Here is a 16,645-nt window from a genome sequence, read left to right as displayed (position 1 = left end):
AGAACACCAAGTAACATAGACTACTAATGGTAAATATGAAAGATAACGAAGATACAAAATTGGGCCGCATAGAACACAGCAAAGAGAGAGGATTACCTGGAACCTCTTTCCAGCAGCAGATAAAAAAGGGAAAAGATTACAACACAGATTTGCATTTAAAATAGTAGTACAATATTTCCTGTAATAAAATATTTTTACAAGTTTAATGCAGATAAACTATATTGTATATAGTAAAGGGCTATTGTTTTTATTTATTGCTATATATAAGAAAAGGCTTAGGCTTAGGGCTACTCCATTCATGGCAGGGAAATCAGAAGAAAGAAGATGAAAAAGAAAAGAATTCAACATGTTCTATGTTGTAAACATTAAAGCTTGCCATTCTTATTTTTCCACAGTGCAATCTGAATTTCAAACAAAATATTTAAGCTTACTTAATGTTTATTAACTTAAACGGCTGGTAGCACTGGCGCTGCTATTAAGGACTGCCTAAGGAACCTAACTAAGCTCCCCCTCCTCTGACCCAAGAGGGATTCCCAGTCAGCCAGTCTAACCAAGCAGGCAGAGTGAGTCTCGGGACCATGCTGGATTTGGGACTTTTCTAGCAAAGGAAGTAACTTAAAAGAAAAAAAATTCCCCTTAACAACATAATGACTGAACAGGACTGGAAGGGATCACAGAAGTTAATCTTACCCATCCTCCCAGTGAAACCAGGAATCGTCTTTACATGTCTAGAACATCCCTTCATAGCACTGATGACAAGTGGTCATTTACTAAACTCTGCATGAACACTGCTCGTCACAAGGAGGTCACTCCTACAGAAAAGTCATTCATACCTAAGACAGCAATTATATCTCCACTTTGTTTTCTTTTTTTGAAACTAGTGATTCCCAAAGCGATAAATTATTCTTTGTGTAAAGTGGCCTCCCAACATTCCTTTACCCTCTGTTTCCTTCTAGATCACTGTAAACTGTCAATGTCCCTTTAAAATGCAGAGATCAGTCCTGAATAAGCTACTCCAGATCTGATGTTAGGTCTGAATGTTTTATTTCTTTTAAAATAGTATAAGATTATGAGGGCTTTTTTAGAAGTCACATCACAGTCTGGACTCATATCTTTGCACACATCACCTCCTGCTTAAAACAGATAATGAATTCCTGCTATCTGCCAAATTAATTAAGGAGTGCCTAATATTTGATGTTCTGCACAATCTGATCTCAAATCTACTTTTTCATCCTATCTGCCAGCATTTTCCTACTGGTACCTTTTTTACTTCTAAAACAGACTAGGCTTTTTCATACTGTCCTGTTTCAGAAACTGTCTGAAGACATTTTTATCTCACTAAAGGTAGCTACAAAAGCACTCCAAAGAGTCCCTTCTTGCACATATCATTTTATTAAACATACAAATATCATTACTGCCTTATGTGAATGTTTTGAAATTAATGAATACATTAAACAAGCATTAAATGAGGCTAACAGGTTTGTTATCAACTGGAAAAGTTTTCACTGATAAATATGTGTGACTGTTTTTATGAGTCTTTGAAATTTAAGGAAAAACTAAAACTATTAGAGTATAGGAGTTTGCGAAAAGTCATTTGTAAAAACACTGATTATAATGAAGACCCTCATAACAACACCCACATATTGTACCTATAAATGCAACTCTTCTGTAGGATTTGTCCTATTTCACTTTCTGGTTCTTTCTCAACAAATGTAGTTCAATGTTTTATGGGGGGGGGGGACCTTAAAATACCACAAAGACCAAAATAGAAGAATAAATTTTTGAGTAAAGTATTTTCTTTACTAAAATACTTACCTTACTACTCCCTGCCTTCAAAAGGAGCAAGAGGAAAAAAGTAAGGAGATATACATGAAAACTGATGATGAATAAAATGTAGCAGTTTACTAAACAGAATAAAGATAATATGTCAACAGAATTCTAATGAAACACAAAAAGGCCTAAATTTTATGTCACATTGTTTTGAATATTTTTATTCAAAAATACTGGAAATTTGATTGACAAGTAACTACTTAAAATACATAAGATTAGTTATAAAAATATTTATAGAAAAAGGAAAACATAAAATTATTAATGTCATTTAGGAAAAAGACTCCACGAAAGTGTCAACTAAATAAAGTTGTCAAATTGTCATCAGAAATATTTTCCTTGGGCTTCCCTGGTGGTGCAGTGGATAAGAATCTGCCTGCCGATGCAGGGGACACAGGTTCGATCCCTGGTCCGGGAAGATCCCACATGCCACGGAGCAACTAAGCCCGTGTGCCACAACTACTGAGCCTGCGCTCTAGAGCTCATGTGCCACAACTACTGAAGCCCTTGCGCCACAACTACTGAAGCCCAAGCGCCTAGAGCCCGTGCTCCACAACAAGAGAAGCCACTGCAATGAGAAGCCCACGCACCGCAACGAAGAGTAGTCCCCGCTCGCTGCAACTAGAGAAAGCCTGCGCGCATCAACGAAGACCCAACACAGCCAAAAATAAATTAAAAAAAAAAAAAAGAAATATTTTCCTTTTAAGTGGATAAGATATTTGACAAGCACTTGTTTTAAATGTTTAAGAAGTGCTTTGTTTTGTATATGACAATATACTTTTATTTAAAACATGAAAACAATTATGTATACAGACCATTTTATCTCCTCACAAAAATTCAAAGCTGATGAAAGAAATATCTCTTCATTTTTATCTCCTTTGATTCCTGCATTTTATGAAAATGAAGGCTCCTAACTATGAATCACAATAATGACTTCTTCTGCATTGGCATTTTCAGAAGAATTTAGTAGAGCTGAATTGTAAAATAATTTGAGAACAAAATGCAAAATAAATAAAAAATAATTTTGAGAACGTTAGCTATAAAAAATGCAAGCTGACAGCAAAGATTACAATTATGACAGTGTCAACCATTCTTTGTGAGCAGTAAAATGTTTCCATCTATCAGAACTCGGGTCTCTTCAGCAATGAAGGAGGAAATTTAAGTGTTTTACCATGAGAGATGGCCTACAGATTAAAATTAGGTCACATTTTCTGACATACCAAATTTATCTGATAAGTGATAATATTTTCTTTAAAAAATCAATATAATAAATGAAAAAGATTAATGGGAATGTCTAGAGTTCCTTCTTCCTTATATTACATTTTTCATTACCTGTGAGGTATAATTTCTTTTAGGTAATATTAAGTACTCTACTGCAAATATTCTAATTATGAACATCTATATTTGCATAATGATATGTACTCTCCTGATTAATAAATATATAGGTAGTGTTCATTACTTTGTGGATATTTAATTTCAGTACCAAAAAGAAAAATTGTTAGAGAGTTCCCTGGTGGTCCAGTGGTTAGGACTTGCCGCTTTCACTGCCGTGGCCCTGGGTTCAATCCCAAGCCATGCGGCGCGGCCTGAAATGAAATGAAATGAAATTCAAAAAAAAGGAAGTGTGTCAGTATTAACCAGGTATCTCCTTAGGTTACCTTGTATTTTATTCCAAGGAAGGGGCGGGTGAAGACTTACTACTTAAATTCTTATATACATTATTTCATTTCATGAAATACTCCATAAATTGGGGATTATAATGCTTATTTTACCTTTGTGGAAACTGAGGCTTAGAGAGAATGGTTTTTCAAGGTCACACAACTGGCAAATGATAAAAATGAATATTTTAACCCATTTATCTGATTCCAAAAACCACGCCGGTTGCACTATATGATGTAGCCTTCTACCAAGTCATTTCAACCTTGCTCAGCTTTTAAAAAACACACCTCTAGTTTAATAACTTGCCTCTTTATAAGTGATGGCTAAACGGATAATCACTGTCTACCCTCTTTCTGTAAGGTGACCCACCACTGCTATTATCTGAGGTATACCACCATCAGCAAATGGGGCACCTGGAAGAGGAGCTGTGGAGGCATCATGACCTCAACATTCTACCTAGAATTTCAGTTCAACAGCATCTCCAGTTCTCCCCTTCTCCATCAATAACATGTATCTCACCCTTCCAACTTCATTCTTTTCCCTGAATATTAAATCCATAGGAGCAAACTCAAATTCCTGTGCCAATGTTTTCTTTTAATATCATTTCTATCTAGCTGAGCTCCAATGGTCTTTAGCACTATCCTCACTAACTATACATTCACTTGAATTTTCCACAAATTCTGTTCACTGTGAATGAATTCCCTTTCATTTTTAGCTTCTCTCTCAAATACTAACTTTTTAAAATAACGTTTTCCTCATCACAGCTTTCTACAGAAGAGGTCACTGCTGTTCCTACCTCCCACTGCTTCTTCATTCTTCAATGTAGTTTCTGAATAATTTTTCCTTTATCATTTCTTAAAACCTCTTCATTTCTGAAATCCATGCCATTCACTGATCCATATGCCTCTTTATTGCTTTCTATCTTCTCTAATGATTTCAAAAGCATCAGGCTCACAGTTTCTCTCTTTCCTCATAAAACTGCAGTGCACATAGCCTTATGTTTGATTTGCTGATTCTATACAAAGACCAATAATTCCCATTAGAGACAAGCTATACTTCAACTTGCCTTTTTGGAAAACTTTTAAAATAATGACTTTCTATCCTTGATCAAAGGCACATGGATAAAAAGGCCTTTTAAAAATTTAATCATCTCTCTGCTCATGTGCTTCCTAAAACATAACAGGTATTGGATTCAATTTGTATTACTTCTTGAAACCCTATCACATGTATTTATAAAAGTTAGCAAATAAGATTCCTTTAATCATACAGACTTTATATGTAGCATCATTCCCCAAGCTAGTTGCAAAAGACAGTGTCATCACCAAAAAGTATTTAAAGACAAACACGCCTTCTAAGAGGTGCTGGGGACTGTAAAATGCAAGAGTACCACTGTTACTGAGTTTTTGCAAAAATTCATTCAGTTAAACAATCAATTCAAGTTTTAATACCAATATCTTTTTCTTCATCTAGTTTTAAACTTGATTGTTACCTCTCATCAACTGAGGGTTCCTTTTGTTGCAAATGAGGCTTGATTCCAAACACTGGGCGAATATTTGTTGATAAGGCTCTGACGGTGTAACTGATTTCATTCTCCCTTGTGACATCACTGTCATAGCCTAACATCAAAATATAAGAATTATTCTCTATGTTATAACTGAGGACCTCACTTATGATCTTAAAAATTGGATACAAGGATGTTCAACAATATGAAATAAGTTTAATACATTGTGTTATAATCAAATTATGCAATAACATACAGCCAGTATAAATGATGTAGAAGAATATTTAATGATAAAGTTCTCAAAGTATTGCTAAGTGATAATAGCAAGCTACAAAAAATAAACTCAGTATGATGTCATTTTTGTTAAAAAAATATAATGTATATAAATGCACATACCCCTACGGGTATACCCCAAATGTTAAACAGAGGTTACCTCCAAGTGGTCAAATTATGGATGCTGTGTTTATTTTTTATTGCAAAACATACTTTCTAATTTTTCTGTAATGAGCTGGTATTACTGGTATATTAGGAAAAAAACAAAATTATTTTAAAGTATGAGGCTCAATGCTATAAATTTATTTTAACAGTACTAATTTAAAGTATGATTATCATTCATTGGTAAATGAAGAATATCTAAGTTATTAGTGTATGACAGCCTGTTGTTTTTGATTCACAAAACCAATTCTGTTGTTAAATAGACCAAAAGGACTAAAACCACAATTATTCAAGCATTATTATTACTTATTTAACTTCCACAGTTTAAATCAGTTGTGCTAAATTTTTTCTATGTTTTTGTTAAACTAAAATATTTTAAAACGACATACCCCCATCTTCTTCAGAATCTATATCAGATTCTTCACTATCACAAGGCCTTTTTTCTCGATAACCCTCCATTTCATTTGTCCAAACCATTAAAGACATATCTGTACCTCCTAAGGTAACCAACATGCTGTCATCAAAAGTCCAGCGCACATTTGTGACATGTGTACTATGGGCCACATATCTCTTAAACTTTCCAAATTTTCCCTAAAGGTAAAAAAAAAATTCAAAAAATCTTTCTGAGAAATTTTATTACTTGAAAACATTGTTATAATTTTGAATTTCTTTCTTAATCTATGATTGGAAATTAATCATTACAAAGGCACCTTGTAAAAAAAAAAAAGAGAAAATACTGAAACTCACTGAAATAAAAAAATAACAATTCCCAAACCTGACAAGGACAGGATAAAACTAGTAGTTTTGCACATTGCTAGTACTACGGGCATAACTTTTTTGGAAATCAACTTGGCATTCTACATTGAAAGCATGAAAATGCTGACCTTTGTCTCACCAATCCCGCTTTAAGAGATCTATGCTAAGACATTTTCTGTGCAAAAAGTAGTTGCCACAGTATTTGCTTATAGCAGTGAAACATTTTAAATACCTTAAATATTCAATAGAGCAACAGTTAATTACGGTGGATATCTTTGGAATAGTACATATCTGTTAAAACAATGGCTATGCAGACATATTGTTGGAAATAGACACAATAACTGGGAAAATCAGGATATAAATGCCTATGTACATACAGCACGGCCATATTAACAAAAAGTAATTAGCAAATATTTCGGTGTATACCCATGTAAATATCTTTCATCGTAGTTCATTAGTGTTTTTGTTTATAAGCAGGTGTTACACATAGGAATGTATTTTTCTTGTAAATATAAAGAAAAATCCAAGTTACAGATACTGGCAACTTTTAAATCTAAACACTAGCATTACCAAATTTCATAAGTAAATTTCAGATCAACATATCATAAGCAGGTTTTAGATGGACATCTTTTCAAGGGTGTTAAAATAAGAAATGTCTTAAATATACAAAACACAGTAATAGCTAAATCAGTGAATTCTTTGGAAATGAAGACTCTTAATAAAAATTAGCTGAAATAGAAGGGGAATCTGTCATCAAAACACTGTAAGAAGGTAGCTTCCCTAAGATTTTGTGGTTCTTGCTACAGTAAGGTGAAGAAGGAATCTGCAGACCAATATCCTAGAACATATTTTTAAGGTTCCTATACCATCTAGAATATTGAGACTGAAGTTTTTGACTAATAAATGTTTTATTGGAACACATTCTTATCAAGAAGGTACTACTACTTAAGTGTATCTAAAACAAGGATTTGTGAAATATTTTCTTGGGTGCCTGAGTTCTCTACGGTGATTTTTAAACTTGTGTTTTCATTTTGATGCTGATCTAAAAATATTCATATGAGCAGTTAATTAAGACCACCATGCACTGAATATCATGATTTCAGTGCCATATTTCAAATTTATATTTACATTCATGTTGATGCTAGATTACAACATATATCTGAATTTGTGACAATTAAGAAATAAATGCATCTATACTTGATATATGAATTTTATTTTTGTGCTAAGTGAAAGCCTAATGTTTCCCAATAGTTTGAATAAAGGAAAGCAATAAAAGAATTTAGTCATCACACAGCACACAGTAGCATGGGCATGCACATTCCAAAGAATCTCTACAGTTTAGTTTTAGGAAAATAACATCACTCATCACATTAAACCAAAGTTATTTTGATTTTATAGGTAGTGTAATTTATAGTATTTTGTATTTAATTTGTTAGAACATTTTAAATGTTAAAGCTGTAAATATCAAAAGTTTATATTTACTGTTAATGGTATATATTTAATCAAAAGAATACTAAAATTATTTAATATTAGGGCTAAAAGAATGTTTCTTCTAAAAGGGCTATGGATACTACTCAATACTGAGAAACTGTACAATATAATATATAACTTAAGGCATAGGATGATAAATTATAATACTACTTCTAGATAAAAGCTATAAATATGATGTCAAGAATAGGAAACGTAATTCTGAACCTTTCATATTATATTACGTATTCCATGTGTAATATTCATATTACAAAAAGAAATGCTATGAAAGGGCATTACCTTAACCATTTTTATAATTATGATCATTAGGAGAATTAAAGAAAAACACATACTTTAGCAGGATATCTAAATAACTTCACAAATCCCAAATCATCCCCAGTAGCTAGGACTGTTTTGTCACTGGTGAGGCAAGAGGCAGTTACATCTGTGACTTCTCCAATTACTGGCCAAATTCCCTCACAACATAAACCAAGCACACTTGTCCATGATGCCCAACCAATTTTTTCTACCTAAAAAAGAAAAAAAAAATGCTCTAAGGTTATAACATCTAACCCTAAAAAATTAACAACAAAAAATCTGAATATTTTTCTTTGTAATTATATATGTCACAAGTAAAATTAAAATTTTAATAAAAACAGTTAAACAAATTATTAGCTGTCTTGGTTTTGTAGCTTCCCAAGTCCACTAGTTCCTACAGAAAAATTTTAACATAACATTATTCAAGATGTATTTATTATATATACACTGTGTGTTCTAGATGCGGAACGTACAGTGATAATCTATAAGACTTTTTCTGCTTTTAGAATAATCAAGAAATTTATTCCTACACTTCATGTCTAAACTTCTACTAATAGTTTATAAGCATATTTTCCAATTAATCATTACTGGAAATTAAGAATTTTACTTACAGTCCCTCTCCTTATTAAGCTACTTTCATGTTATATTTGTTTAGCTTCTCTTCCTTGACCATGTCAAAAAATTTTGCTAATATTGTCAGCCACAAAACCAAACACAGATTTTTCTTTTTTTTCCCCCCCTTAAACAGGAATTTGCCAATAAGCATCTTGGGCACACAGGTTCCAAAAGATTTGACAGACATGCAGTACTCCAATCTTAGATGGCATGTTTTTTACATGCTATTGCATGCTTCTTACCCTTTGAGGAAAGTAATTAGAGAAGAGCTAGACATACAAGCAAGCAATTTATTCCTTTTCTTAATATAGAATCTCTTCCTTTACCCAGATAGGCATCAGCTTTCTAACCACTTTTAGTCATATCAACATTACAAGCACTACTATCTTCCTACCTCTCCACTGGGGATGGTTTGTTTTTTCCCTCTGGGAGCTTCAAAGAATAACTGTTCTTTAGCACCAGTGTTGACCTGTAAAAGCTTTCCTTAAAAAAAAATTTAAAAATATACACATATATAAAATATAAATACATATACAGTTAGTATGATGTTTTACTTTCATGGGAAAAATTAAGCTTAAACATAAAAACCATTTTCCTCTGCAGTCAACCATATATATAATAACGTAATTAAATTCATAAATGGCTTAATTTGTGTATGTGTGTGTATATGTGAACTATTTCTGTTGTTATACATCCCAATCAATATGGGTTATGTAATTGGTAGTGCCTTTGCATATTCCTACTCGTAAAAATCCTAGAAATAAAATTTGAAACCTTTTTTTAAAGAGTATTTTGTTAAACTATTTTTGGAAAAACTTTAATTTACAATACTAGATTTATATAGGTGACTATCTGAAACAAAAATTCCTAAAATGGAGCATTTAAAATATTTAGCATTTATCTAAATTATTAAACACTGCCATATGCCACGCATTCTGCTAAAAAACAGATACTCATTAAATTCTGTATGTTATACAACTATGACAATTTTAGGGAATGTATTTTATTGAATGCTGGGGAAATTACATTAAAACTGGGAGTTCCCTGGTGGTCTAGTGGTTAGGATTCCAGGCTTTCACTGCTGTGGCCTGGGTTCAATCCCTGGTTGGGGAATTGAGATCCCGCAAGCTGTGGGGCGAGACCAAAAAAAAAAGCGGGGGCAAATACTGTTATTAAAAAGACATCCTCACTAACATCACTATTTTCCAAAATTTCAGTTACTATTTATATCAAGCTTATCTGACAAAACCAGGACAAATGACTAAAAAAAATCTGTACAATATTTAAACTACTTTACAAATTAAAGAATTTATCACTTACTGTACTATCATTTGAATTACATTAGAAGAAGTATTGAAAAGTCTAAACTCACAGCATTCATCTTTAGGTGTGAAATAAAGCAGTGGAAATCATTTTGAGAATAATGTTTGTTTTTCACAATGCTTTTGAACTCATCTGTTGAATTACTTGTTTCTCTAAAATAGCTATACTAAATCAAATGAAACTTTTATCGAATAGTAAGTTATTTAGAGTCTTACCTCTAACATCCCAATCAATATGGGTTATGTAACTGGTAGCGCCTTTGCATGTTCCTACTCGTTTACTACTCATTACGTTGTATATATCTATAAAGCTATCATGTGATGCTACAGCAAGGTATTTCCCAGAACCTGTAATAGAAACATATTTGCTTGAAATTTTCTACCCTTAGAAATATTTTTTACACTCTACAACTAGAGTCAATTTTCTTAATTTTTTTTTTGGAGGAACTCTTAGGTGTTTCCTAAGTTATAACAAGACATATGAGTCAAACGACAAATGGTAACATATTCATGTATATTATAATTAACACAATGAAATAAAATTTTAATGTAGTGAGGTAGTTCAGTGGAAAGAAAATATCAAAAATTATATACAAAGTAATTCTCATATTCTTTGCATTTAACTGAAAAATAAAGAAAATCTCTAAATTTAGAAAAAATATAAGTAAGCCAACGTAAGTAAATTTTGCCCTGACATTAGTAATCCTGTATTGTAGTAGGTTTTGTCATTGGTAATGAATATATGGAAATTGAAGAAGCAAAATTAATGTAATTTCAAAAGCATTAAGAATATAATGAAAACAGTTATCCAATCCGTCTTATATTACAAATGAGGAAAATGAAGCTCAAAGAAATGCCTTGGTCCAAGTCACACAGAAAATTTAGGGACAGAATTGGCACTAAGCCAGATATTTTGCCACTGATCTAATATAGGGCTTTTACCTCTCACTATACTGCCTCTTCTAGTAAAAAACTAAAATTCTGAGATAAAATAACAGTTAATAAAAATCACACATTGATACATTCATTGCCATACTCAAGTTAATAATCAAATATGATTTCAATGAAATCTTACCTGGTGAAAATCGAATATCTGAAATAATGTCTTTTCTGTGGTGGAAAGATACAAGATCCTCCAGAGTATCTGCATTTGCCATTAAGAAACTTCCATCATTGAGACCTACAGCTAAAGTTTTACCATCAGGAGAAAAACAGCAACATCTCCCACCTAAAAGACAAAGAGAGCATGTATCAGGTAATTTTCTTTTATTAAAGACAAAAGTATATGCTTAAGGAAACTTTAATTTCAAAGAGGATTCCTATATTTATTATGGCTTCTAATCAATATTAGAAAGAAAGAAAGATGCAGATAATAAAGTTTTCTATTGAGATCAGTGGTATGGCATTCCAAGCATTAGTTAATACAAACCATTTCCTTTTCTGAATGTAACAAAAGTGAGTACTGATATTTACCTTAAAAGGAATAAAGCTGATGAAAAGAATGAGAGATTTTGACTAACATAAAAAGTCAGTGATATATGTGGAAATGTTGTTGTTGTTTGGGGAGTTTGCTACCTTAGTAGTTTCTATCCAACAAATCAGAAATTTAAGAAATAAGGCCATCTTTATAAAAATGCTTTCAAATTAAAAAAAAATCTGACAATAGGCAATTATCAATTTAAGCTTGGAAGATCTATACATGTTTCAAAACTATACATGAAGAAACAGTGATGTTAGTATTACTAATTTAAAAAAAATAAGGGTGAATGCTGTATTGGCAAACACAAAAAATGGGCTTAACTTGATGGCAAGGGATGTAGCAGGCATATTCAAAGCCCTAAGGCTTTTGGAGTCTTGCATAAAGTTTGGAGTGGGAGGGATAGGGTACACCTGTTATAGAATGAAAAGTTATAGAATGAATTGAGAATAAGCAGTCATGTAATTATCAAGCATACATTAGAAATCTAGGATGTGATTTCTGATATTTAAGAGTCAAGAGAAGATGGTGACCTGAAGCAGGGTAGCAGCAGTGGAGGTAGTGAGAAATGGTAGGATTTGTATATATTTTGAAGAGAGAGATGGCAGGACCTTAACCAACTGGGAGTAAAGTAGGAAAAAAGAGAAAAGTAGAGGCTATTTTTTCGTTTGATTGATGATGTCATTTGCTGAGATGGGAAAAACTAGGGGAGGTACAAGTGTTTGTACCTGTTATGAACGCCTGTGAGAAATTCAAATGAAGACATCAAAGAGCCAGTTTGATACATTAATACTTCTCTGGAGTTCAAGGGAAAAGATATATACAGGCTAGAGATATACATAAGGGAGGTAGGAGCACACAGATAGTAGTTATAGCCATGAAACTGGAGAAGGCCTGATATTAACTTATTGCCTCTCAGCTCCAAATCCACCCTTCTTTTTCCTGCTATATGATTACTGAGCAGGACCCTATAGACATTTTTCCATTGCCAGTTGACTTGGTTTTGGCCAGTAGAGGGTGCTGGAGGGTTCCTGCAAGGCCAAAGAAGAAGGAAGGGACTTTCCTTCCTTCTGTTGTGCTGTAACCAGTGGATCAATTAGGGGACAGGAACTGGGGGGAACAGGGGGGTTTCTCTGCCATCACAGCAGATCTCCTAGATCAGCCCTCCGGCAAGTTTCTTTTCCACTGGCAGGTTGTATGTTCCTGAGGCACCTACGCCCCCTCTGAATCTCAGCCTGGGGGAAGAGGGGAGGGTCCACCCTGTAAGTTCATTCCTTCATCTCTGTCCACTAGCCCTATGGGTGGAAGCTGCTTTCTGCATCTGCTACCTCTACACCCCTTAGAATCCTCTTCCACAACTTTTAGTAGTTAAATCACCTTTCATTAGCTAACACTCCATATTAAATTTTCCCTGTTCAAATTACTGGGGTGGTTTCTGTCTCTGATTGATACAGAACTGGTACTGAAGTGGTCACAGGAGACAGACCATTAAAGATGGGATTTGCAGAACTGGTTTAGTCATGCCTTTCTTCGGGCTTGAGCATAGTGCTGAGCCCTTGCCAAAGGGAAATGGGATGCTAGCAATCCAAGGTATGCACTGGCATAACAGTGAACTAAGCTATCTCCTGTGGTTGATTGTGAAGTATCCACTGAAGTTGAGTGCCTTGGGAGTCCAAGAGGCTGCTGCCCTTGACCATTACAACAATAATGGTGACCACAAGTTCTGTGTTTGTACAAAAGATTACACTGAATACACAGAGCATTTACAGAAAGAAGTAACAAGCCCAGGTTCTTTAAACTCTCAGCATGAGTCATGGTCTGAGTAGAGAACTTCCATGACAAACCTAAAAGAATTTCTGACAGGGCTGATACTACTGAAAATTTACAATGTCAAGTGAATTCACAGACTCACCAAGTTTTCACCAAGTGTGAAAGTTAGGCCGCTGATTGGGAAGAGAACCCTTAACCGTGGAGTGGGAGCATCTGGCTGGACTCAGACAAAACTGAGAATCTTGAACCTCTGAGTTATTTGGAGTTTCACTGGCCAATGCAAATAGCTTCCTCTCCAGTGTCTGAGAAGACTCACCTTCTGAAACAGATGTCTTGCAGAGGATGCTTAACCTTCTGAAGAACCATCACAATCATTCCTTTGCTGTCACTAGACCCCTAACTCGGATCAAGTCTCAGCATGCCCTAAGGCAGAGGTTGGCAAACTTCTTAAAGGACCAGAGGGTAAATATTTTCAGCTTTGCAGACTACTCAACTCTGCTACTGTAGTGCAATAGCAGACCTAGACAACACATGAAAGAATGAGCATGGCTGTGTTCTGATAAAACCTGATTTATAAAATCAGGAGGTGGGCTGGAGTTGATGTATGGGCTGACCTCTGATATACAGGAAGAAATCCAAAACCCTAGGGAGGTAAGAATGTTGGAGTAAATTTTTCACATGCAAACTGCATACCCTCCCATCAATTACATCCCCTGAAAAAGTCTAGAAAATAGTCCCTTCATGAAAGCATTGAGAAATACATTAAATAAGGGCAGCACCTGCATCACTGAAAAGCTCTGTGACTGTCCTCCCATATAGGTCAGGAATGGGAAATGTCACCACTAATATGGGCTCCCTGATTCAAAAGATAATCCTGGAGAAGCAGAGGTCAAGCAGCAGCACTTAACCAACAAAAACAAGGTAGATTCTTTTACCAAAAAGGGCAGCAGGGATGTACTAATAATCAGAATATGTTGGCCTGTGGAGATTTCTGTTAGTGGCTAATTAATCATGGTGTCTCCAGGAACGAAATAAGTAACTTACTAGATTAGTGTTTGATCTATAAGTAGGAAAAACTCCAGACCTGGTGGCTAAAACACCTGACTTAAATCACCACAATGGAGAGTCACAGTTTCTCAACCAGTTTTCAGACCTAAGCCAATTCATATACTCAGAGCCCACTGATTGAAGGCAGGCCAAGTTCCAATGAGGAAGAACCCTGTAGCACTGTCACAAGTGTATAACATAAATCTTTCTCCAAGGATCTGTGGCCACTTAGTAGAATTACTGTGAACTGAAGGAAAGGAAAGATCCAAACTTTCAGGAATTACTAGACATGGGCTCTGAACTGACACTAGTTCTTAAGAACACTAAAAGCTGCTGTTGTACAAGCAGTAGAAGTGGGGCCTTATGGTGATCATGTGATAGATGGAATCTAAGTCCAATTTTGAATCATAGTGGACCCAGGTGGTCTGTGGACCCCACCCAATTCCTGAATTTGAATAGATATACTTGGCAAGTTGTAGAACGCTCTACGGCTGGCTCTGTGATCCATGGGGTAAGGGTTATTACAACAGGAAGAACTAAGTAAAAACCCCTGGAAATTCCTCTCTCTACTAAGACAACCAGAAACAAAACCATAAGCCTGAGAATTGCAAAAATCAGTGACATTACCAAGGACGTGAAATATGCAGGGGTAAGAATACCTATCACATCATCTTTGCTTGTTTGGTCTGTGCTGAAATAAGATGGATTTTAGCTAATAACTCTGGATAATAAATTTAATCAGGTTATGATTCCAATTGAAGCTACTCTTCCAGATCTTTACTAGAACAGATTAACACAGTTCCTAGCATTTCGCTGCAGCTATCGCCCTGGTTAATGCTTCTATCTCCATACCAATTTGTAAAGACCACCAGAAGCAGTTTGCTTTTACCTGGCTTGTATCTGTGGACACCTTCAAATCCTTGCCTCAGGGCTATTTCAACTCTCCTGTTCTTTGCCATAATACAGTCCACAGAGATCCTGATCATCTTGACATTCCATAAAACATCTCAATGGTCCACTACATTGATGACATTATGCTGAATGGATCTGGGAAGCAGGAAGCAACAAGCATAATACTTTAGATGCCTTAGTAAGACAGAAGTGAATCAAGACAGTGGCAGATAATTCCCACAAAAATGCAGGAACCCTGCCACCTCAGTGAAATTTCTGGGGATCCAATGATCTGGAATATGTCAAGACATTCCCTCCAACTGAAAAACAAGTTGCTACACCTCCCATCACCTACCACGAACAAAAGGAGCAGAATGCTTGGTAGGCCTTTTGGGAAGCAACACATACCACATTTGAGTGAGCTGCTCTCTCCATCTATCAAGCCACTTATAAACTTCCAGTGGGGACCAGAACAAAAGAAGGCAAGCTGATCTTCCACTTTGGTCTTATGATCAAGCAGATTCAATGATACTCCAAGTATGGTAAACAGGGATGCTGTATGGAGCCTATGGAAAGCTACCAAAGAAGCATACTTCGGACTGGGAGAAATTCCATGCCCTCCTTTACAGATAACTATTTTCCTTTTGAGAAGTAGTTTCTGGATTGCTACCAGGTCTTATTAGACAGTAAGTAAATGCCTAACTATGGGATATCAGGTGACTGTATGTCCTGAGCTTCCTTTCATGAACTGAAAGTTACAAGACCAACCTAGCCACTGACTGGGTGTGTACAACAGCAATCTATCATCAACTGGACACAGAATAGAAAATACCAGGCTTAGAGAGATCTGGAAGTTACAAGTAATTTATATGAACAGGTGGCTCAGAATCCTTCAGCAATAAATCCTATAGTGCAAGGCCTCTTCTCTCTCTCAATCTACACCTATGGCCTCATAGGTGTTCATTATGATCAGCTGACTGAGGAAGAAAAAATTTGAGCCAGACTTACAGATGTTCCTACACAATATGTTGGTACCTGCCTGAAAGCATCATAGCCCCACTCAGGGGTGACCCTGAAGGGCAGCAGTAAAAGTAAAACTTCCCAGTGGGCAGCCCTTCAAGCAGTACATCTGGTTTACCACTTTTGTAGAGAGAGACAACTAGATAGACAGATTTACACTGATTCATTAGCCACTGTTAACTATTTGAATGAACAGTTAGGGATGGAAGAAACAGGACTGGAAGATCAGAGACAAGGAAACCTAGAAAATAGATTTGTGCGTAAAACTCTCAGAAAGGGCATTGGCTGTGAAGATTTCTGTGGCCTAGGGAAAGCCCAATAAGGGCATCCACTGCAGAGGAGGCTCTCAATAATCAGACGGACAAAATAATATGCTCTATGGACATCAGGCAGCCTCTTTTCCTAGCCAGCTAGCACTTGCTTAGTGAGCCAAAGGTGGCAAGGACAGAGTCTATGCTTGGGTTAAAAAAACATGGACTTTTCTTTACAGAGACTGATCTTGCTACCACTACTGCTGAGTGTCCAACCTGCTACCAGTAG

At 35.3% G+C, this 16,645-nt stretch overlaps 1 protein-coding gene across 4 annotated transcripts in view; it reads right to left on the bottom strand.

Moving 5' to 3' along the window:
• Positions 1-16,645, bottom strand: part of EML5 (EMAP like 5) — a 165,106-nt gene that overhangs the window by 40,701 nt on the left and 107,760 nt on the right. For 2 of the 4 annotated variants that reach the window (XM_068556462.1, XM_068556696.1), the window contains exons 22-27: positions 10,976-11,128; positions 10,117-10,248; positions 8,973-9,061; positions 7,999-8,175; positions 5,812-6,013; positions 4,976-5,102 (exon numbers count right to left, since the gene is read on the bottom strand). In XM_068556462.1, the coding sequence (XP_068412563.1) occupies positions 4,976-5,102; positions 5,812-6,013; positions 7,999-8,175; positions 8,973-9,061; positions 10,117-10,248; positions 10,976-11,128 (880 nt within the window). Of the gene's footprint in view, positions 1-96; positions 106-1,815; positions 1,831-4,975; positions 5,103-5,811; positions 6,014-7,998; positions 8,176-8,972; positions 9,062-10,116; positions 10,249-10,975; positions 11,129-16,645 lie in introns of all 4 variants that reach the window. The other 2 variants (XM_068556608.1, XM_068556538.1) reach the window with 2 other exon arrangements.

This window comes from Eschrichtius robustus, chromosome 1 (genome assembly GCF_028021215.1).
Source record: "Eschrichtius robustus isolate mEscRob2 chromosome 1, mEscRob2.pri, whole genome shotgun sequence".
NCBI classification, from domain to species: Eukaryota; Metazoa; Chordata; class Mammalia; order Artiodactyla; family Eschrichtiidae; genus Eschrichtius; species Eschrichtius robustus.
The sequence above is the reverse complement of the archived record's forward strand: the minus strand, read 5'-3'. Positions and strand labels throughout refer to the sequence as shown.